This window comes from Oryctolagus cuniculus, chromosome 10, assembly GCF_051225735.1.
Source record: "Oryctolagus cuniculus isolate XC-2025 breed Fujian yellow rabbit chromosome 10, ASM5122573v1, whole genome shotgun sequence".
NCBI classification, from domain to species: domain Eukaryota; kingdom Metazoa; phylum Chordata; class Mammalia; order Lagomorpha; family Leporidae; genus Oryctolagus; species Oryctolagus cuniculus.
In genome coordinates this window covers 19,503,751-19,519,895 of record NC_142876.1, presented here as the reverse complement: position 1 = coordinate 19,519,895, position 16,145 = coordinate 19,503,751, and the positions used below count along the sequence as shown (strand labels likewise).

Here is a 16,145-nt window from a genome sequence, read left to right as displayed (position 1 = left end):
ATTCCTCCCAGGAGTCGGAAAGGACTCTGGAGCCCCGCGGTTGCCCTCCCTAGGAGCCCCGGGTCTTCACTGGCCGAGTCTCTCGGCCCGTAGCATTCTGGGACTGGTAGTTTTCTTCTTCCCGGTTCTTCCCAGACCCGAGGATGGCCTAGACTCGCGTGACTACCACTCCCAGAAGCCCGAGCGAGTCTCCCGTCACGTGGCCCGCGAGGCCGCGGGACGGGTAGGCGGGACCGAGCCGGTGCTCCGCAGCTGTCGGAGACTCCCGGAGCCGGCGGGCCGCCGCGGCCCCCAGAGACCTCCGCCATGGGCCGCGCGGGCGGCGTGGCGGCGCATCTGCCGGCGTCCGGCCTGGACATCTTCGGGGACCTGAGAAAGATGAACAAGCGCCAGGTAACGGGGTCCTGGGTGGGCGGCGCGGTCGCTGCCTGCAGTCCGAACTCCCGGGGTAGGGCTCCGGCGATTGCGGTCGGGCGGCGGCCCGCAGCTCCCGCGCTGGGCTCTCGAAGGCCCTGGGTTCAGGTCCTCCCGGACCCACGTGTGGGCATATGCGTGTGCTTTCTTGCACCAACAACAGCCCACCTGAGGGACGTTGGCCAGGACGGGGAGCAATGGATGTCAAACATGGTTGAGAGCGAGGAGAGATGAGCCGGGCGTGAGTGACAGCTGTCGGCGCGCGTTTGAAGGGCCGCTCGGTGGAGAGCGAGCAGATTTCCCGGTGGGGCCGCAGAGGCCTGGCCGCGCGCGGGTGGAAGTGGCGGGCGGGGGAAGAACTTTGTGATCGTGGGAGCTGCCCAGCAGTTTCTTTCCCGGCCGTGCGTCCTTGCTTAGTGCTCGCTGTGCCTGGAGAGCGCACCGGCGGCGCTCGGCGTCCTGGACCGAACCGGTGTTCCGAGAGGGCTCCCTGGGCTCTTTCCTGGGCAGCTGGATCGACTTCTCAGCCCTGAGAGCGCCTTGGAGGAAAACCTCCCTCCGGCGCGCTCAGCCTGTTACTGCACCTGTTACAGCGTGCGATCCTTATCTCTTGACTACACGGCAAGACTGTGTAGGACTGGGAAGGACGCTGCCCCACGCAGGGAAAATATGATTGCTTAAGCTTCTAGAGAGAGAATTGGGGGAACCTACAGGGCGCCCATATCGTGATGGCTGCTAACACCACTGTTACAGCACAGAAGGAACTGTGCTGAGAAAAATGAGACTTTATCATGGGACTTTGAAACTGGCACTTGTTTCTTGAGTCAGCGGCATCCAGTTCCATTCGTTCCATTCTGTTGGGTACGGGGCGATGCCCACCACAGGACACAAGTTGCTCTTTGGGCATGGGTCTGTCTTTTCCCCCTGACTGCTGCAGTGGGGTGAGCGAGTTTGGGGACTTGGATTTCATGAGCTACGCCGAGGACCCGGTTGGCCAGGTGTGCACCACTGAAGAGGTCCTGTGAGTTTCTGCGGTTACAGTGGCAGAGCACGTCACGTCTGAGAAGCCGACAGCCCAGGTGCTGAGCAGGGACGCTGTCCCCATGGAGCGCCCCCAGGAAACAGAGCTTTATTTAAAGATCTAGACGGAGAGGGGAGGTTTCTGACAAGCCTCTAAAACTGGTATGCATTACTCACTCTCTAATTGAGTTACAATTACAGAGCATCAGAGAAGGCTTTTGGGTGAATGTACGGATCCCTAAGCCAGCCTGCCCTTTGCAAGGTCTGTGTGTTCCTGCTCTCCTTAATAAGGCCTGACGGGAGCTGGCTGCCTTGCCTGTTTGATAGTCTTCTAATTAAAATCCAGCAGTTCAAGTCCACTGCTGCTTGATACTGTTTTTTTTTTTTTTTTTTTTTTTTTTTTTTTTTTTTTTTAAGCTTTGTCCTATTGCTTCTTTTTCTTTTTCCCTCCTAAGTGGTCTCCTCTGACACCCTGACAGCCTTGCAGGCTCCACCAGTCCCAGAAGACCTCCCTCCTCCTCTGCCCCTGCCTGCTGGTGACTGAGGCAAGAGCTGCGCGCAGAACAAGGGCTCTTTGTTTCTGCAGGGAGCGAGAGAGGAAGAAACACAGCTACTGGCGCTCGCTGCAGCTCTGTCAGCCAGAATATCTGGTCTGAGACGTTTTTTCAAAACTCCTACCGACACTGGCGATTTCTTCTTTGGTGGACAGTCCCCAAGTGTGGACTTCCTCTGCTGTGCTAGGGCTTTAAGTGCTGAGTGTTCAAAGTTGCTAGGTAGGCAAGGAGGGCCAACAACAAAGCCTCAGTGACAAGTTCAGCTTTCGGGAGTTCAATCACAGCCACGTTTCTAGATTCCATGATTTCAAGCCAATGCCAAGGTTAGCAGGTGCCTTAAGGGGTGGGCATTAGGGGGCAGGTGTTTGGTGCAGTGCTGAGACGCCACACCCACATCGGAGGGCTTGGGTTCAAGTCCTGGCTCTGCGCCCAATTCCAGCTTTTGCTACTGCGGACCCTGGGAGGCGGCAGGGGATGGCTCTAGTTCTTGGGCCCCTGCCACCCAGGTCGAAGACCCAGATTAAGTTCCAGCTTCCTGGCTTTGGGTGTTGTGGCCGTTTAGGGAGTGAACCAGCAGTTGGAAGCTCTCTCTCTCCAGCAGTCTGTTTCCATCTTTGAGTAACTTTTTTTTTATTTAATAAGGGTGTTGGAAGTGCCATCTGTGGTTTCAGTATCACTTGCTGTTATTGAGCGGAGCCCTCTGGTTTGAAGACTGTCTCACAGTGGCAGGCTTCCCCGGCACTTTCCTGATCAGATCTGTGATTCATAAGGAAACAAGCCGAGCAGGTGGGGGAGTTTTTGCACGTGGACTGCAGTGAGCATCTGCTTTCCGCCGCTGGCGCTTGCAAAGCTGGGTTTGCTTTAGGAGCAACAGCACGACATGCTACAGCCCCGCCCTCTCATTCATCCACTTGGGAGTAAACAGATTTATTTATTTCCCCTTTTCTTCTGGCAGTATAATGAGAATTTCAATAACTGTTATTGACACAGTAACCAAGTAGTTACAAAATGGTATGTAGCTTCAATATTGAATTATATTTACTGTTCTGTTTTTACTTTACCAAAATACCTTAACTGTTGTTTTAATTCACTTTTAATGTCCCCACTTTCAGTTGTATCCCTTATAATTGCCTGACATTATTTATTTTCACGAAGTTGTCATATTAGCAAGGGACAGCTTTCATGGTTTGTCCTGCCTTTCAGATCAGACCGTGTTCTTGGGTGTGTCACACTCTGTACAATGGTTATGTTAATAGCTGTGTGATAGTCTGTCTCATTTCACTTCCTTTAAATGCTTTCTTTCTCCTAGATTTTGGAATTAATCCATGTTCACCATTGGAATTTTAAAGAGTGGAGAATAGCTTAAAGAAGAGAATTCAGTGACCACACTCCCAGCTTCCTAAGATGGCCTCTCAGCGTCTTGGGCGCCTCCTTGTAGTCGTGTAGTTTGCTGAGAGCCTACGCAGCTTCCATTTTCCATCAACATTGTTCAAGTGTGTGCTCATGTCATGCAAGTTCTTTCTGAGTTGTCTTAAATGGTGGAGTCATCGGCCATTTCTCCGCCCCAGCTCAATCAGCTCGCCAGTGCCACTCATTTATTTGCATTTCCATGTTATTAGGATTAGCATTGTGAGAAAAGATCTCTGGGCCATGATCCCCCATTTGCCTTTATTTTAGACTGACTCTCTAGAAGTAGAGTATTGAACCAAGAAGAAAATCTGATACTAACGGCCCGGCCACAGTGTACATTTGAGGATTAGCATGAAAACACAAAGCTTCAGACCTCCTGGTGGAAAAGGATGGGAGGAGGGAGGCTGGACTGTTACTTGTACTTGGGAAATTATCCTTTTAAGCTTTGACCTCTTGGGGGAGGGGAGATTTTAGGGTTTTCCTTTTTTTCTTTAACTGCTAGTTTGTTTCCCCTCACCATGTATTAAAGCTATTTATTTTACACTATTTATTCCACTCACTTTTTGCCAGACCTGTGTTGGGGGATGGTCTGTGAACAAGGTCAAAATGACGCCCGCCTTGGTGGAGCTTACAGTCTGGTGTGAAAGACATGTTAAGTAATTATAGGCAAAATCATGATGGCGATGGCTGCTCCGAGCAGGTGCGGGACGCAGTCAGAGCACAGAACAGGAGGGCCCAGGCTGGCCTGCCGCGACGGTTGGCAAACTGCAGTGCGCTGCCTGTTTTTACAAATAAAGTTTTGTCAGAACACAGCTTTGCTCATTCTCACGTGTTGTCTGTAGCCTCGTTGCCACCATCAGGGCAGCGTTCCATGGTTTCAGCACACACAATGTGGTAACACAAAAACAGCTCCTGTCTGGCCCTTTCTTATACAAAGTGCTGTCATCAGGGCTAGCAAGTCAAGAAAGTGATTCCCAGAGGCGCGTGAGTAGTTGGTACATCGAGGGCTCTGGGCAGGGAGCCCTGTGGGCAGAGGCAGTGGCTGGGTTGGGGTGGGGGCCCGGGAGCGGAAAGGACAGGTGCTGCCGGAGGTACGTCCGGAAGCCGCCCGTGCCTCGGCCGGGGAGTCACAGTGCCTTGAAGGCCGTACTGAGGCTGTCTCCATTCTCAGAGCAGTGGAGTGCAATTGAAGGGCTGTAAGAGGGGCATGGACAGGAGCGGAGGGAGTGTGCAAACGAGGACTGAGTGTGGACATCAGGAGATCCGGCAGAGGCTCCTGTGGGGCCCGGATGGGCTCTGTAAGTGAATGAGACTGGTGGCAGTGGGAACAGCCAGAAGAAAGAGACCCCAGAAATGTCTCGAAGGTAGCGTTTGTGGGACGGGTGGGTAGGGGGTGGCTACAGAGAGCTGGCTGAGATAGGCATCACCATCTCGGAAAGCTGTTTGGAGAAGTTAAGTTCAGCTTTGACACCCTCGGGTGGAGTTTCTTTTAAAAACATCCAGGTGGGGACTGGTGTGGCCTAACAGGTTAAGCCGGCATCCCAGTAGTGCCTGCTTCACTGTCTGCTCCACTTGGAATCCAGCTCCCTGCTAATGCAACTGGGAAAGCAGCAACAGATGGGCCAAGTCTTTGGGCCCCTGCACCCACGTGGGAGACCTGAAGCTCCTGGCTTCAGCCTGGTCCAGCCCTGGCTGTTGTAGCCATTTGGGGAGTGAACCAGCGGATGGAAGAGCTAGCGCTTTCTCTCTAACTCTGGCTTTCAAATAAATTAAAAAAAAAAGACACCCAAGTTGAAAGGTCTGGCAGGCAGTTGGGGCCGTCAGCATGGGGAGCAGCGGCATGATGGTAGCAGTGCAGGTAAAGGAGCCGGAACGGGCAGAAAGCACAGAAGGTGGCAGAGAGTGGCTTCCAAGACTTCTCCCTGGGTGGAAGTGTTCTGAGGGGCTTTGCTGTGGAGAAGAGAAGAGGAGAGGAGAGAAGAGAGAACTGGGCGGGGCTGAGCCTGATGGAAGGAGAGAGAGGGCAGTGGTTCAGCTGGCAGTGCAGCAGAGTCCCGGGGCTGCTGCTGAGGGTGCTCCCGGCTCCTCCCGGCCCCTCCCATGAGCTGTCAGTCCTTTTCCCAGAGGCAGGGCAGGGCAGGGCCACCCCAGCTGTGGTCCAAGACCTGCAGCTGCAGCAGCACCTGGGGACAGGTTGGAAATGCAGTTCTCCTTACGGTATGCTGACATTACAGAGCCACTGCCATGAGAGACTGTCTGCACACTCCAAGTCAGAACTTAAAGCCACAGTGCACGTCCCTATGAGGGCTTACTGTCTAACTGCGCTTCTCCAGGCCTCATGCATTTTTTAAAAAAGATTTATTTACTTGAAAGGCAGAGTTAGAGACCAAGGCAGAAAGGGAGAGAGAGGTCTTCCATCTGCTGGTTCACTCCCCAGATGGCCGGAATGGCCGGAGTTATACCGATCTAAAGCCAGGAGCCAGGAGTTTGCTCTGAATCTCCCACTTGGGTGCAGGGACCCAAGGACTTGGGCCATCTTCCACTGCTTTCCCAGGCCATAGCAGAGAGCTGGATTGGAAATGGAGCAGCTGGGACTTGAACCGGTGCCTATAAGGGATGCTGGCACTGCAGGCGGCGGGTTTACCTGCTACGCCACAGCGCCGGCCCCAGGCCTCATGCGCTTTAAAAACTGTCTTGCTGTACTTTTTAAAAAATTTTTTTTATTTATTTGAAAGAGTTACACAGGGGTGGAGGGAGGAGAGAGAGATCTTAACACTGTGGTTCACTCCCCAAGTGGCTGCAACAGCCAGGGCTAGGCCAGGCCGAAGCCAGGAGACAGAAGCTTCTTGCAGGTCTCCCGGGAGTGTGCAGGAGCTCAAGGATTTGGGCCATCTTCCACTGCTTTCCCAGGAGCATTAGCAGGGAGCTGGATCAGAAGTGCAGCAGCCAGGACTCGAACAGGTGCCCATATGGGATGCCGGCACTGCAGGCAGCAGCTTAGCCCGCTATGCCACAGTGCCGGCCCCTATCTTGCTGTATTTTAAACTGTGTTCGAATCTGCATTTCAAACTGTATCTTGTCCTCAGAAAGAGTCCACACCCCCATATTCTCAGTTAAAATTAAATTGGGGGTATTTGAAGAAAACGCTGCTGTTCAAAGCCATGTGGTCTGGTCCAGGTTCCAGGCTCATTCCAGATGCTCTGGTAAGCTGGGAGGTAACTCGGGCAGGGTCTCCCCTGTGGCATTTGTCTTCCTCTGAAACGTCACTGAAACTACAGCAAGGAGATTGGAAGGGACATCAGTTACTCCAAGATAAGGAGTCCAGGGAAGGAAAGATCAGCACAGTGCTAGAAGCTAGAGATGGGAGAACCTGAGAAAGCCGGAACCCCAAGGGGCGGGTGGTGGAGCTAAGGATGACTCCACTGCAGACACCCGAGGCTCGGCAGGGCAGGTGTCGCCGTGAAGCGGGGTAGGGCCAACCTGCGTTAGAGTGCACGGAGGAGCTGAGAAGCAGGAGAGCCTGGCTGTCCGCCCTCTCCACTCGGATGTCTTCCCCCCAGCAGAGGTCTGGAGGTTTGCCCCCTGGAGGGGTCAAGAGACGTTCCTGGGGTGAGGGCTGCCTGGCCTGGGGGAGGGTTGGATACTGTCCGTGAGTGGCTCCACATACTGCAATCCAAGGATGGCAAGACAGAAGTGAGGGTGGCCATCTGGAAAGGGCAGAGTCCTAACGCCTCGGCGAGACCAGCGCCAGAACAGGTGTATGCGGCCAGGGGAGAGGGGAACTTGGATTAGAGATGTTGGGTCAGAATTCTCCTTGCTAGGGCATGTTGCTGGGAGTGGCTGATCCAGGGGGAGGGGAGGGGGTCACCGGAGATGAGCAGGACCAGGAATAGAGACGGAGGGGTGGAGGGACCAGCCCCATGGCTCTGCCAATCACTTGACAGCACAGGAGTTGTGAAGGGGAAGATTGAGCTGCCCCAAGTCAGGAGGCTTCCTGCAGGACATGGAGGACTCCAACCTGGGGCTGCCCATAGGTGGCAGGGACGCAGCCACTGAGCCTCCCTCGGTAGGCACCAGCAGGGAGCTGGAGTCAGGAATGGAGTTGGGACGTGGACCTAGGCACTGCTGTGTGGGATGTGGGCATCCCAGCTGGCTCCCTAACCACCATGCCAGACACTTTCACTTCCTGCCTGTGTTCTTAACCGGGTATTTGTTTACCTTTCAAATCACAGACAGTGTAAACGCTCAGATCTCTATAAAGTTTGTGTTCAATGGTAAAATGTAATTTTCAGAAGCAGAATGATTCATAGCTAAGTCCTTGCAGGTTTCTGTTTGAGGCCTTGGGGGTAGAGGAGAGTTGCAGGTGCACCCGCACGACATGTGCCCGGCCCCCAGGGTTGGACAGCTGCTGTCTGCGTGGAGCTGCGTCGGCGTCTGATCTAGAGCAGGCGGCTCTGGTGGTGGAAGCTGAGTGCCCTCGGAACCCTTTAGGGGTTAAGGTCCTGGGGAATCCCAGAGCATTTAGTGGGGCTGCCTTGGGACTGTAGTAAAGTGGGCCCCATGGATTAGTCTTGAAGTATTATTAGAAGGCTTGTTCCGTAGATAAGTGTGTAAATTGGAAGGCACTGGATAGCTTATGCCATGGATCAGAGTTTAAGTTCTACCCAAGTCTTCCTTGTGTGAATTAGTTTCAGGCCCCACGCTTGTCTGACTTCACGAGTGCTTCTTCTGCGCTGGCTGGTGAATGGTCTGCCGCTGGTGCTCACGCGGGTCTGGCCTTTCTCGTTGCAGCTCTATTACCAGGTCTTAAACTTTGCCATGATCGTGTCTTCCGCACTCATGATCTGGAAAGGCTTGATCGTCCTCACCGGCAGCGAGAGCCCCATCGTGGTGGTGCTGAGGTAGGTCCTTCGTGCCTCACACCCTGCTGCCCTGGGGTCGCGGAGCAGACTGGCCCTGAGCGAGGACCTGGATTTGAATGGCGTGAACTGTTAGCTGCTTCTTTACCTGGGGACAGTTTAGAGCTTTGCTCTTACTAATGAATGCCAGTGCATTTAATCCACTTGAACCCACAACTTCGTAAAAGGTGTTCATGCGCTGTTTGTGTACAAGTTGGTCTCTAAATGTAACCGAATTAAGAATTAGTCATTGGTTTTCTTTGAACAGTTAGGCAGGGAGTGACCCTCAGTGCCTGGCACTGTGCCTGGCACTGTGCCTGGTAGTTCTGGAGCGGCTGTGAGTGGCTGCTTTGGTCTTGACCATCCGAAGAGTGCAGTTTACTTTAGAAAATGCATATTGTGGTTAACTTCATCCAAGGAGAAAGGCTTCACAGTCAGTGTGAAAGCAAATGGCCATGTTTGAGAGCCAGCAGGTGCTTCAAGATGCTCTCTGTCCAGTGTGTCACAGGTCACTGACTCTTAGGGTTGGCGGGGCTGGAATCCCTTGTCGTACGGGTGGCGTGGAGGGCTGTCACAGGCTGGTGGACAGAGCCACGGCTGACCAGTGCAGCTTAGGCCAGAACGTGGGGCTCCTGGCTCCTGATCCAGTGCCCTTTCCTTCCTGTGGGCCCTGCTGCCCTGTCCTGGCTACAGTCATGGCACACACTCGTCCAGGCCACCCAGCGTGAGTGGCCCAGGGCCACGCTTGTAGAGCCGGGAGCTTCCCCAAGCGCAGAAGGCCGAGGGCAGCACAGCTCTCAGCAGAGCGGAGGGGCCTCCGATTCACCAGTGTTCACGCTGTGCCCCAGAACCGATTAGGAGGGAGCTGGGGCCGAGCTAATGGACTCTGGGCACCTTAGCCTTGCTTCCATTTTATGCATTTTATGTGGTTCTGTGTGTACTTTCTCCTAACTTTCCATTTGAAGGAAGAATTTTTAGGCTTTCTTTTTTAAAACAAAAAGGAATGAAAACTTTCAAGTGTGGACGGGCCCTCTGGACAGATAAGGAGTTCTGGGCTCGGTGGGTCATGTCACGGGCATCTCACAGTGACCGCTGGCCGAGTGCCCTCTGGCCGCCCTCTAATCGCGCGCACCCACACACAGAGTGACTGAGGCTGTAGCCCCCAGGGACTCTGCTTACGGTATCCATGATGGCTCTGGGGCAGTTTGGTTGTCAGCCTAAGGCAGTGAGTGACATTCTGCCGAGACTTGCGGCCCGGTGGGGGAGGCGAAGATGACTTGGTGTGTGTGAAACACGTGGAGGAACTGCCTTCCTGCTGAGCCGTGGTGGCGACCCTGATGCCAGCCTGCAGTGGGCTCTTCCCACCTCTGCAGTGCTGTCCCCTTGCGAGCAAACAGCGTGCCCTGGGACGGGGGTAAATGGCATAAACCCCACCCTACCCCCGGCTGCTTTGTACTTGGTTGGCTTTTTCCTTGCTCTTCTCTCTCCCTTTCTTCCTCAGATCCTGAATGCTGGATCTGCTGCCATACTTAGTGGCACTGGTGTCACATGAACAAAGCCCCTGCAGCAGGTCCCTGGTGGCCCTGCATATCTCCTTGCGGCCTCCGGCGTCTGCTGGGAGGTGTGCAGGGGCCATGCTGGGTGTGAAGGGAGACCGCATTGTCCTCTCAAGCTCCACACGGTCCTCTGCCCACTCAGCAGGGCCCGCCCGCCCGCTCATCCCGGCTGCACAGCCCTAGAAAGCCGATTCCCAGCTCTCACGGTCTGCTCCCTCATGAAGACACAGCACGAGCATATGCAGTGGAATCCGGTTCTCTTCCATTTCAGCTTCCAGTAGATTGCAGCTGACTTGGAACCCACTGAAGATGACGCATGGGTTTAAACCGACCTCGTGTGGGACTATTTATCCTCCTCCAAGTCAAACCCGCCAGCAGTTGTTAGAATTGGGCTTCTGTAGAATGATGCAGCAGGAGGCCAAAGATGGGGTTCACATTTGGCCCCACCCCTGAGCTTGGCTTCAGGGCACGTCCTGCTCCCTGGTGTATTGGTTGGCTTCTCATTCCCTGAACAGCAGCAGCACCCTGAGGGCCGAGGAGCTGCTGCAGAGTGAAAGAGCTGCCCTCAAGGACTGCCCAGCAAGGGCCGGCGCGGCGGCTCACTTGGTTAATCCTCCGCCTGCAGCGCCAGCATCCCATAAGGGCACCGGTTCTAGTCCCGGCTGCTCCTCTTCCAGTCCAGCTCTATGCTGTGGCCTGGAGGGCAGTGGAGGATGGCCCAAGTCCTTGGGCCCTGCACCCACATGGGAGACCAGGAGGAGGCACCTGGCTCCTGGCTTCGGATCAGCGCAGCACCAGCCGTAGCGGCCATTTGGGGGGTGAACCAATGGAAGGAAGACCTTTCTCTCTGTCTCTCTCTCTCTCTCTGTCTATAACTCTGTCAAATAAATTAAAAAAAAAAAAAACAAAAACAAAAAACAACAAACTGTCCAGCGGCTAGAGCCTGCGGTTCTGAATGAGCAGAGCTGTGTGGTTACAGACGTAGGAAGGCCGAAAAGTGGCAGCTTTTACTTCAGAGTCCACGTTACTCTTGGCTCTTTTTCTACCTAATAAAAGCTGCAGATGGGCCTGCTCGTGCCCTTGTCCTACGTAGATCCAAGCAGAGAATATGTCATCACGGGGAGCCATCAGAGGGAAACACTGTGGCCTGCGTTATGGTCCTGGGCCTCCTTGCCTGTTGATGAGTTAGCGCTGACTGCTGTTTGTTTTATCACCCTGGGCACACGGGCATCGCTGATGTGGACTTTGTGTTTCTTTCTAGTGGCAGCATGGAGCCAGCCTTTCACAGGGGAGACCTCCTGTTCCTCACAAATTTCCGAGAAGACCCGATCAGAGCTGGGGAAATCGTTGTTTTTAAAGTGGAAGGACGAGACATTCCAATAGTTCACAGAGTAATCAAAGTTCACGAAAAGTAAAGAGGCTTTACTTCTTTCTGGGTTTGTCTTGTACATTCTTGGTAGATGGTTGCAGAGTGGGCAAAGCACTAGATGTGTTCCATTCACTAACCAGGCGGCTCCGCACCAGGGACACAGCCCTTCCCCATGACGGGAGTGATACAGCACACGCAGTGAATCGCAGGGTGATCACGTAACCCGTGAACTCCTGTTTAGGAAAGCACTTCAGAAACTTAAATCGTGGCGCACAGGTAAGGTGGCACATATTCTAACAGTCCCTACTGGAAGGAGACTTCAAAATGAAATCACACTGCGAGAGGGCGAATATGATATGACGATTATTTTCTGAAATGCAAAAACTTCAGCCCCTTCTGGGTGTCACTTGGGCCACGGGGACCTGCCACCAGCAGTGGTGGCCCTGGCTGGACGACAGCTCCTTCCCCAACCCCTCCCACAAGGCGCTTGGTGAACATCCTGCGAGAATTCTGCCCCTGCCAGCCTTGCCTGTTTCTTAAGTGCCTGTGCTGACTTACCAAGACCCTAATCCGGAACCAGAACCATTGCCTTCGAGTTCAAATACAGAAAGTCGCCGTGAGAGTATGTCACGTGACTTGTATTTTACATACTTCTTCATTTACGTCACATGACTCGTATTTTATACACTTGTTCATTTGCCTTTAGAGAGCTTAGGGTAGCATTTCACGACGTGAGTTAGAGCACAGGGTTTAGATACGTGTGTTTTCAAGTAATGCAGCATTCTGTGCGCTGAGTGGCTGTGTGACTGACCTGTAACCACTTGCACGTTTGCAGTATTGGATTCCTAGTCTGCCTACTGCTTCTATTGTTCCCCGAAGACACTGATACCTGTGACACTCACTCCGTGTTCCTCTAAACACGGGAGCAGTCCAGTTTGGGTTGGGGTGGCAGCGCTGGTACCGCACCAGTGGTTACTTGGCATCTGTATGGCTTACGAGGAAGAAGCACACTCAGTATAAAGTGGCGGTACTCTCGCCGGGTTACAAGAGCCTTCTCAGGAAGACAGGTGGTTCAGCGAGGCGACGAGGAGGCTGTGCTGTGGTTTGTGTGCGTTCCCGGACGCCGCAGGACCCTCATCCTCTCGCTTCGCGCTCCAACTGTGGCTGCAAGTCAGCTGTTCTTTTTGGTGCCGCCTCAAATCCTTGTAGTTCTTTATATTTTATCTCATTCTAAGGGGTCATTTTTTCATTTGTCTTATCGGAAGTCCCTCTTGATAGTCCATACCACCACACTGTTGTGTTCTGCGTGTCCAGACCATCGAATGCTAGTTTAGTATGCTTAAAATTAGCCCTGTATGTCTCTGCCACATTGGGTTTTCGCCATTGTGGTTCTTGCTTCCTTGCAAGTGGGATTTTATTCATTTTGCTCAGCAGTGAAGGAACTAACGCATTAACTCTGTGCTTGACGAGGAGCAGTCAGTCTGAGGACAGCTAAGGGCACACTTGTGTCCACATTGCCCCGGGCTCCAGTCTGGTCTGGGACCGAGTCCACACCGGGCACGAGGAGGGGTAGAATCCACGCCAACAAATCGGCCCACGAGGATTAGAAGGGATGAGGTAATCCGAGTCCAACACAGGCCACGAAGAGAGTGTTGTGGCTCCGTCTCCGACCTCTTCTGACTTGGGTGGAGGACTCAGTAAGCCCAGGAAAGCTCATTATCCGCAGTTCCGCGTTGATGTATGCCGAGGCTGCTCCCGAGAGAATCCCACAGTGCCTGTTCCCATGGATTCTGCCCGGGAAATGGCACTAAAAGTTATTTTGCTGTTAAAAAATAAGTCAGGTACTAGCTTTTTCTTCATTGCAAGAGGCACGGGGTGAGAAGTTGCTGTGCTGTGCCGGCAGTGGTCACTGACTTGCCAGTGGCCTTGTGCTTGCCTGTGCTCTTTGGTTGTCAGGGTTACTGAGTGTTTAGACTTTAAGTCTACAAAATCGTTATTAGATTTCTGATTCAGTGGAATGGCTCTCTGTATGCAATCGTCTTCCACCAAAGGAAGGCCTTTGCTGTTCTAAATGCTTATGTCTGACTACAAAGTTTCAGGGAAACGTAATTTTTTAACGACGCTGTGCTGGAAGTCGTTTTTGATGGGACTTTATTTTGCTTTCCAGAGATAATGGAGACATCAAATTTCTGACTAAAGGAGATAATAATGAAGTGGACGACAGAGGATTGTACAAAGAAGGCCAGAACTGGCTCGAGAAGAAGGATGTGGTGGGAAGAGCAAGAGGGTGAGGACGCACTTTCGGGTTCCTCTAGAAGGGTCAGAACGCGGTACGCACAAGCAGGGGCACTGGCTGTAGGGGATGCTGGGACCTGCTTACAGGAGAGTGTGAGCACTTGAGGTTTGTGCTGTGAAGACCAAGCACAGCCTGAAGCAGAGTGATGGCGCCTCGGGTCCAGCTGGTTCCACAGAGGTGCCTACTCTCTGGCTGGCTGCTTTACGCTGGCTTTGGGAACACGCTCACATTTGGGTGTAAGTGATGGGGTTCACATTGGCATTCACTGCCCAGTAGACTTGTTACATCTGAAAAGCGCTGTGGAATTAAAGTAGTGATGGCGCAGGCATTTGGACTTGCAGATCAGAGACCTTGGGTCTGATCCTGCCTCTGATTCCTGCTGGTGCAGACCCAGAGAGGCAGCGGCGGTGGCGTAAGTGATGAAGTTATTGCTGCCCACGTGGGAGACCTGGATGGAGTTCCAGGCAAGTGAAGACAGAAAACCTTGGTGGCCCAGATCCTGCACATACTTAAAGTCATCGTCCTGTCCGTTAGCTCTGATGTTTTTCACTAGAGGCAGGGTAAATATCGTCCTTACAGTCCCTGAAAGGTTTCCTCCTAGGCTGGTTGATGTCATTTTTGCTATCATATCATAAACAACTTTTATATTCCTCGGTTTTTCTCCCACAATTTAGGTTTTTGCCGTATGTTGGCATGGTCACCATAATAATGAATGACTATCCAAAGTTCAAGGTAGGAATTTGTGTGTCTGTGTTCGTCAGGGTTTTAAGTGTCGGTGCTTTTCCTGGTGGGGCTGCAGAGCTGCAGTCTTCCTCCAGTGTTCTGCCGTTAGTGTTGCTGCAGAGTCTTTGCAGTGAACCAAAAATTAGCGTAAGCACTTAAATCATTTAATCTAGCTGCTTTGACCTTTCATACTCAGTGTGTTTTGCAATGGCATCTGTACATGTGTTGCCTTTTTGTTATGGAAATTTGCAAACATACAAAAAAAGTAGTATGATAAACCAGGATTGCTTCTTTCCCAGATTCAACAAAAACGGTTTTTTAGTTTTGAAAAACATCACTTGAAAAACAGCAGGGAGCCTACGCGGAAATACGCGCTTCTCTGTGTCTGTCAGTGTCCATGGATACATTTTCAGGTTTTGACCATGACGTGGCCTGGAACAGCTAATCTGGGGAACAGGCACCGAGGAGAGGTCATCTTCTGACCCCCTCCTCAGCCCAGTGTTGAACAGACTGCCCCGAATACATGTATAGGCCCGCTGGTTTGTGCCCTCACATGATTTCCCGCTGTGTTTTCTTTACAGTACGCCCTTCTGGCCGTGATGGGTGCATACGTGTTACTGAAACGTGAATCCTAAAATGAGACACAGTTCCTGGGACCAGACTGAGATGAATTGTGTTGAAAAAGAGAAAAACTAATATATTTGAAATGCTCCTGTATAAAAGGAAACAGTGTGGAGACGTTTTTGTCTTGTTCTAATAAATGATTCATCAGTAACACTGTTTTTCTTTGGTGGACTCTGATTGGACTCTGCTCTCTCCCGGCCACTCCTGGCAGTCTCCCTCTCTGTGACCGCACCAGTTAGGGGCCTGGCCTGCCAGTGGGGACCCTGCAGTCTGCGGGGCCTGGTTGCGATGTCTGAATTTCAGAACCTAAATTCTTACGTTAATATGACTTTTCGGGGAGGTGGGAGACGGAGGGGGAACAAACAGACCCTTCCAAGGAGATGGCTTCTTGCTTATGAAAGTGTCATCCGACCAATTAATAAAGCCTAACGCCTCATGGAGGGAAGGGCTGCCGTCTGCTTTGTGTTTGTGCTGTGTCTTAATATGATTTGTTAAATTATTTGCAAAGCATTAAAACCTTTGGGAAAAAAATTCACAAAAACAGGACCAGCATTTGGCACAGCTGTCAAGAGCAGCTTGGATGCCTGCGTCCTGTACCGCAGTGCCTGGGTTTGAGTCCCAGCTACTCCACTTCCGATCCAGCTTCCTACCTGTGTGCACCTGGGAGGCAGGGTGATGGATCAAATAGCTGGGTCCTTGCCCAGCTGGGGTTCCGGGCTCTCGGCTTTGGCCTGACAGCCCTGGCTGTTGCGGGCATTTGGGAAGTGAACCAGTAGGTGAAAGGTCTCTTTCTGTCTGCTTTTCAAATAAAAATGAAAATGCATTTTTTTTAATTACAAAAATGACAAAAGGATAAAAGGGACAGATTCGTTCCTTCAAACTCCGCTCTGCATTTCCCAGGGATCTCCACCGTTAAGTTATCTGTGTAGCTAGGGGCCGTGGGCCCCTCAGATGTGGGTAGAATGTCCCTCCCAAGCAGGCTGCCAGCTGTGGCTGGGAAGCCCGTTTCCAGACCAACTGGCATTTTCCCCCTATAGCTTCTTGTGCCGCATGTGTGACCTTGTGCTTTTAAATCACAACCTCAAGTTAGCTGCGAAACCTTCCACCCAGAGCTAGCAGAGGAGGGAGGGGGCTGAGCCCCTAAGGAGAATCAGGCAGTCGCCAAGAGACCCCCACTATCTCCATGAGCCCCAAGCCTGTCAGCATACAGTATATAAACCCCTGTCCAGTGGGCACCCCCATAGAGTGACCCCGTGAACTGACGGTAATGCCTTAATCCGG

At 52.6% G+C, this 16,145-nt stretch overlaps 1 protein-coding gene and 1 long non-coding RNA gene across 3 annotated transcripts; both read left to right on the top strand.

Annotated features, from left to right (window-relative positions):
• Window positions 1–229: 229 nt before the first annotated feature.
• Window positions 230–15,015, top strand: SEC11C (SEC11 homolog C, signal peptidase complex subunit). 2 transcript variants are annotated; one of them, XM_002713655.6, is made up of 6 exons: window positions 230–393; window positions 8,190–8,299; window positions 11,114–11,263; window positions 13,389–13,508; window positions 14,192–14,249; window positions 14,822–15,015. In XM_002713655.6, the coding sequence occupies exons 1-6, from the start codon at window positions 307–309 to the stop codon at window positions 14,873–14,875; spliced, it is 579 nt and encodes a 192-aa protein (XP_002713701.1). In that variant the 5' UTR covers window positions 230–306; the 3' UTR covers window positions 14,876–15,015. The 2 variants fall into 2 exon arrangements, with proteins under 2 accessions (XP_002713701.1, XP_089161153.1); XM_089305027.1 differs by lacking the exon at window positions 8,190–8,299.
• LOC103349390 (uncharacterized) lies at window positions 1,811–4,210 on the top strand. The gene is made up of 3 exons (XR_016213933.1): window positions 1,811–2,311; window positions 2,631–2,774; window positions 3,298–4,210. It is a non-coding gene; the product is annotated as an uncharacterized LOC103349390 (long non-coding RNA).
• Window positions 15,016–16,145: the final 1,130 nt, after the last annotated feature.

Bases quoted from the DNA above. Each gene is read 5' to 3' on its own strand.
- SEC11C (XM_002713655.6), top strand. From the start codon at position 307: ATGGGCCGCGCGGGCGGCGTGGCGGCGCATCTGCCGGCGTCCGGCCTG. The intron at 8,300-11,113 runs GTAGGTCCTTCG...GTTTCTTTCTAG, and splicing joins CCCATCGTGGTGGTGCTGAG to TGGCAGCATGGAGCCAGCCT. The intron at 11,264-13,388 runs GTAAAGAGGCTT...TTTGCTTTCCAG, and splicing joins GTAATCAAAGTTCACGAAAA to AGATAATGGAGACATCAAAT.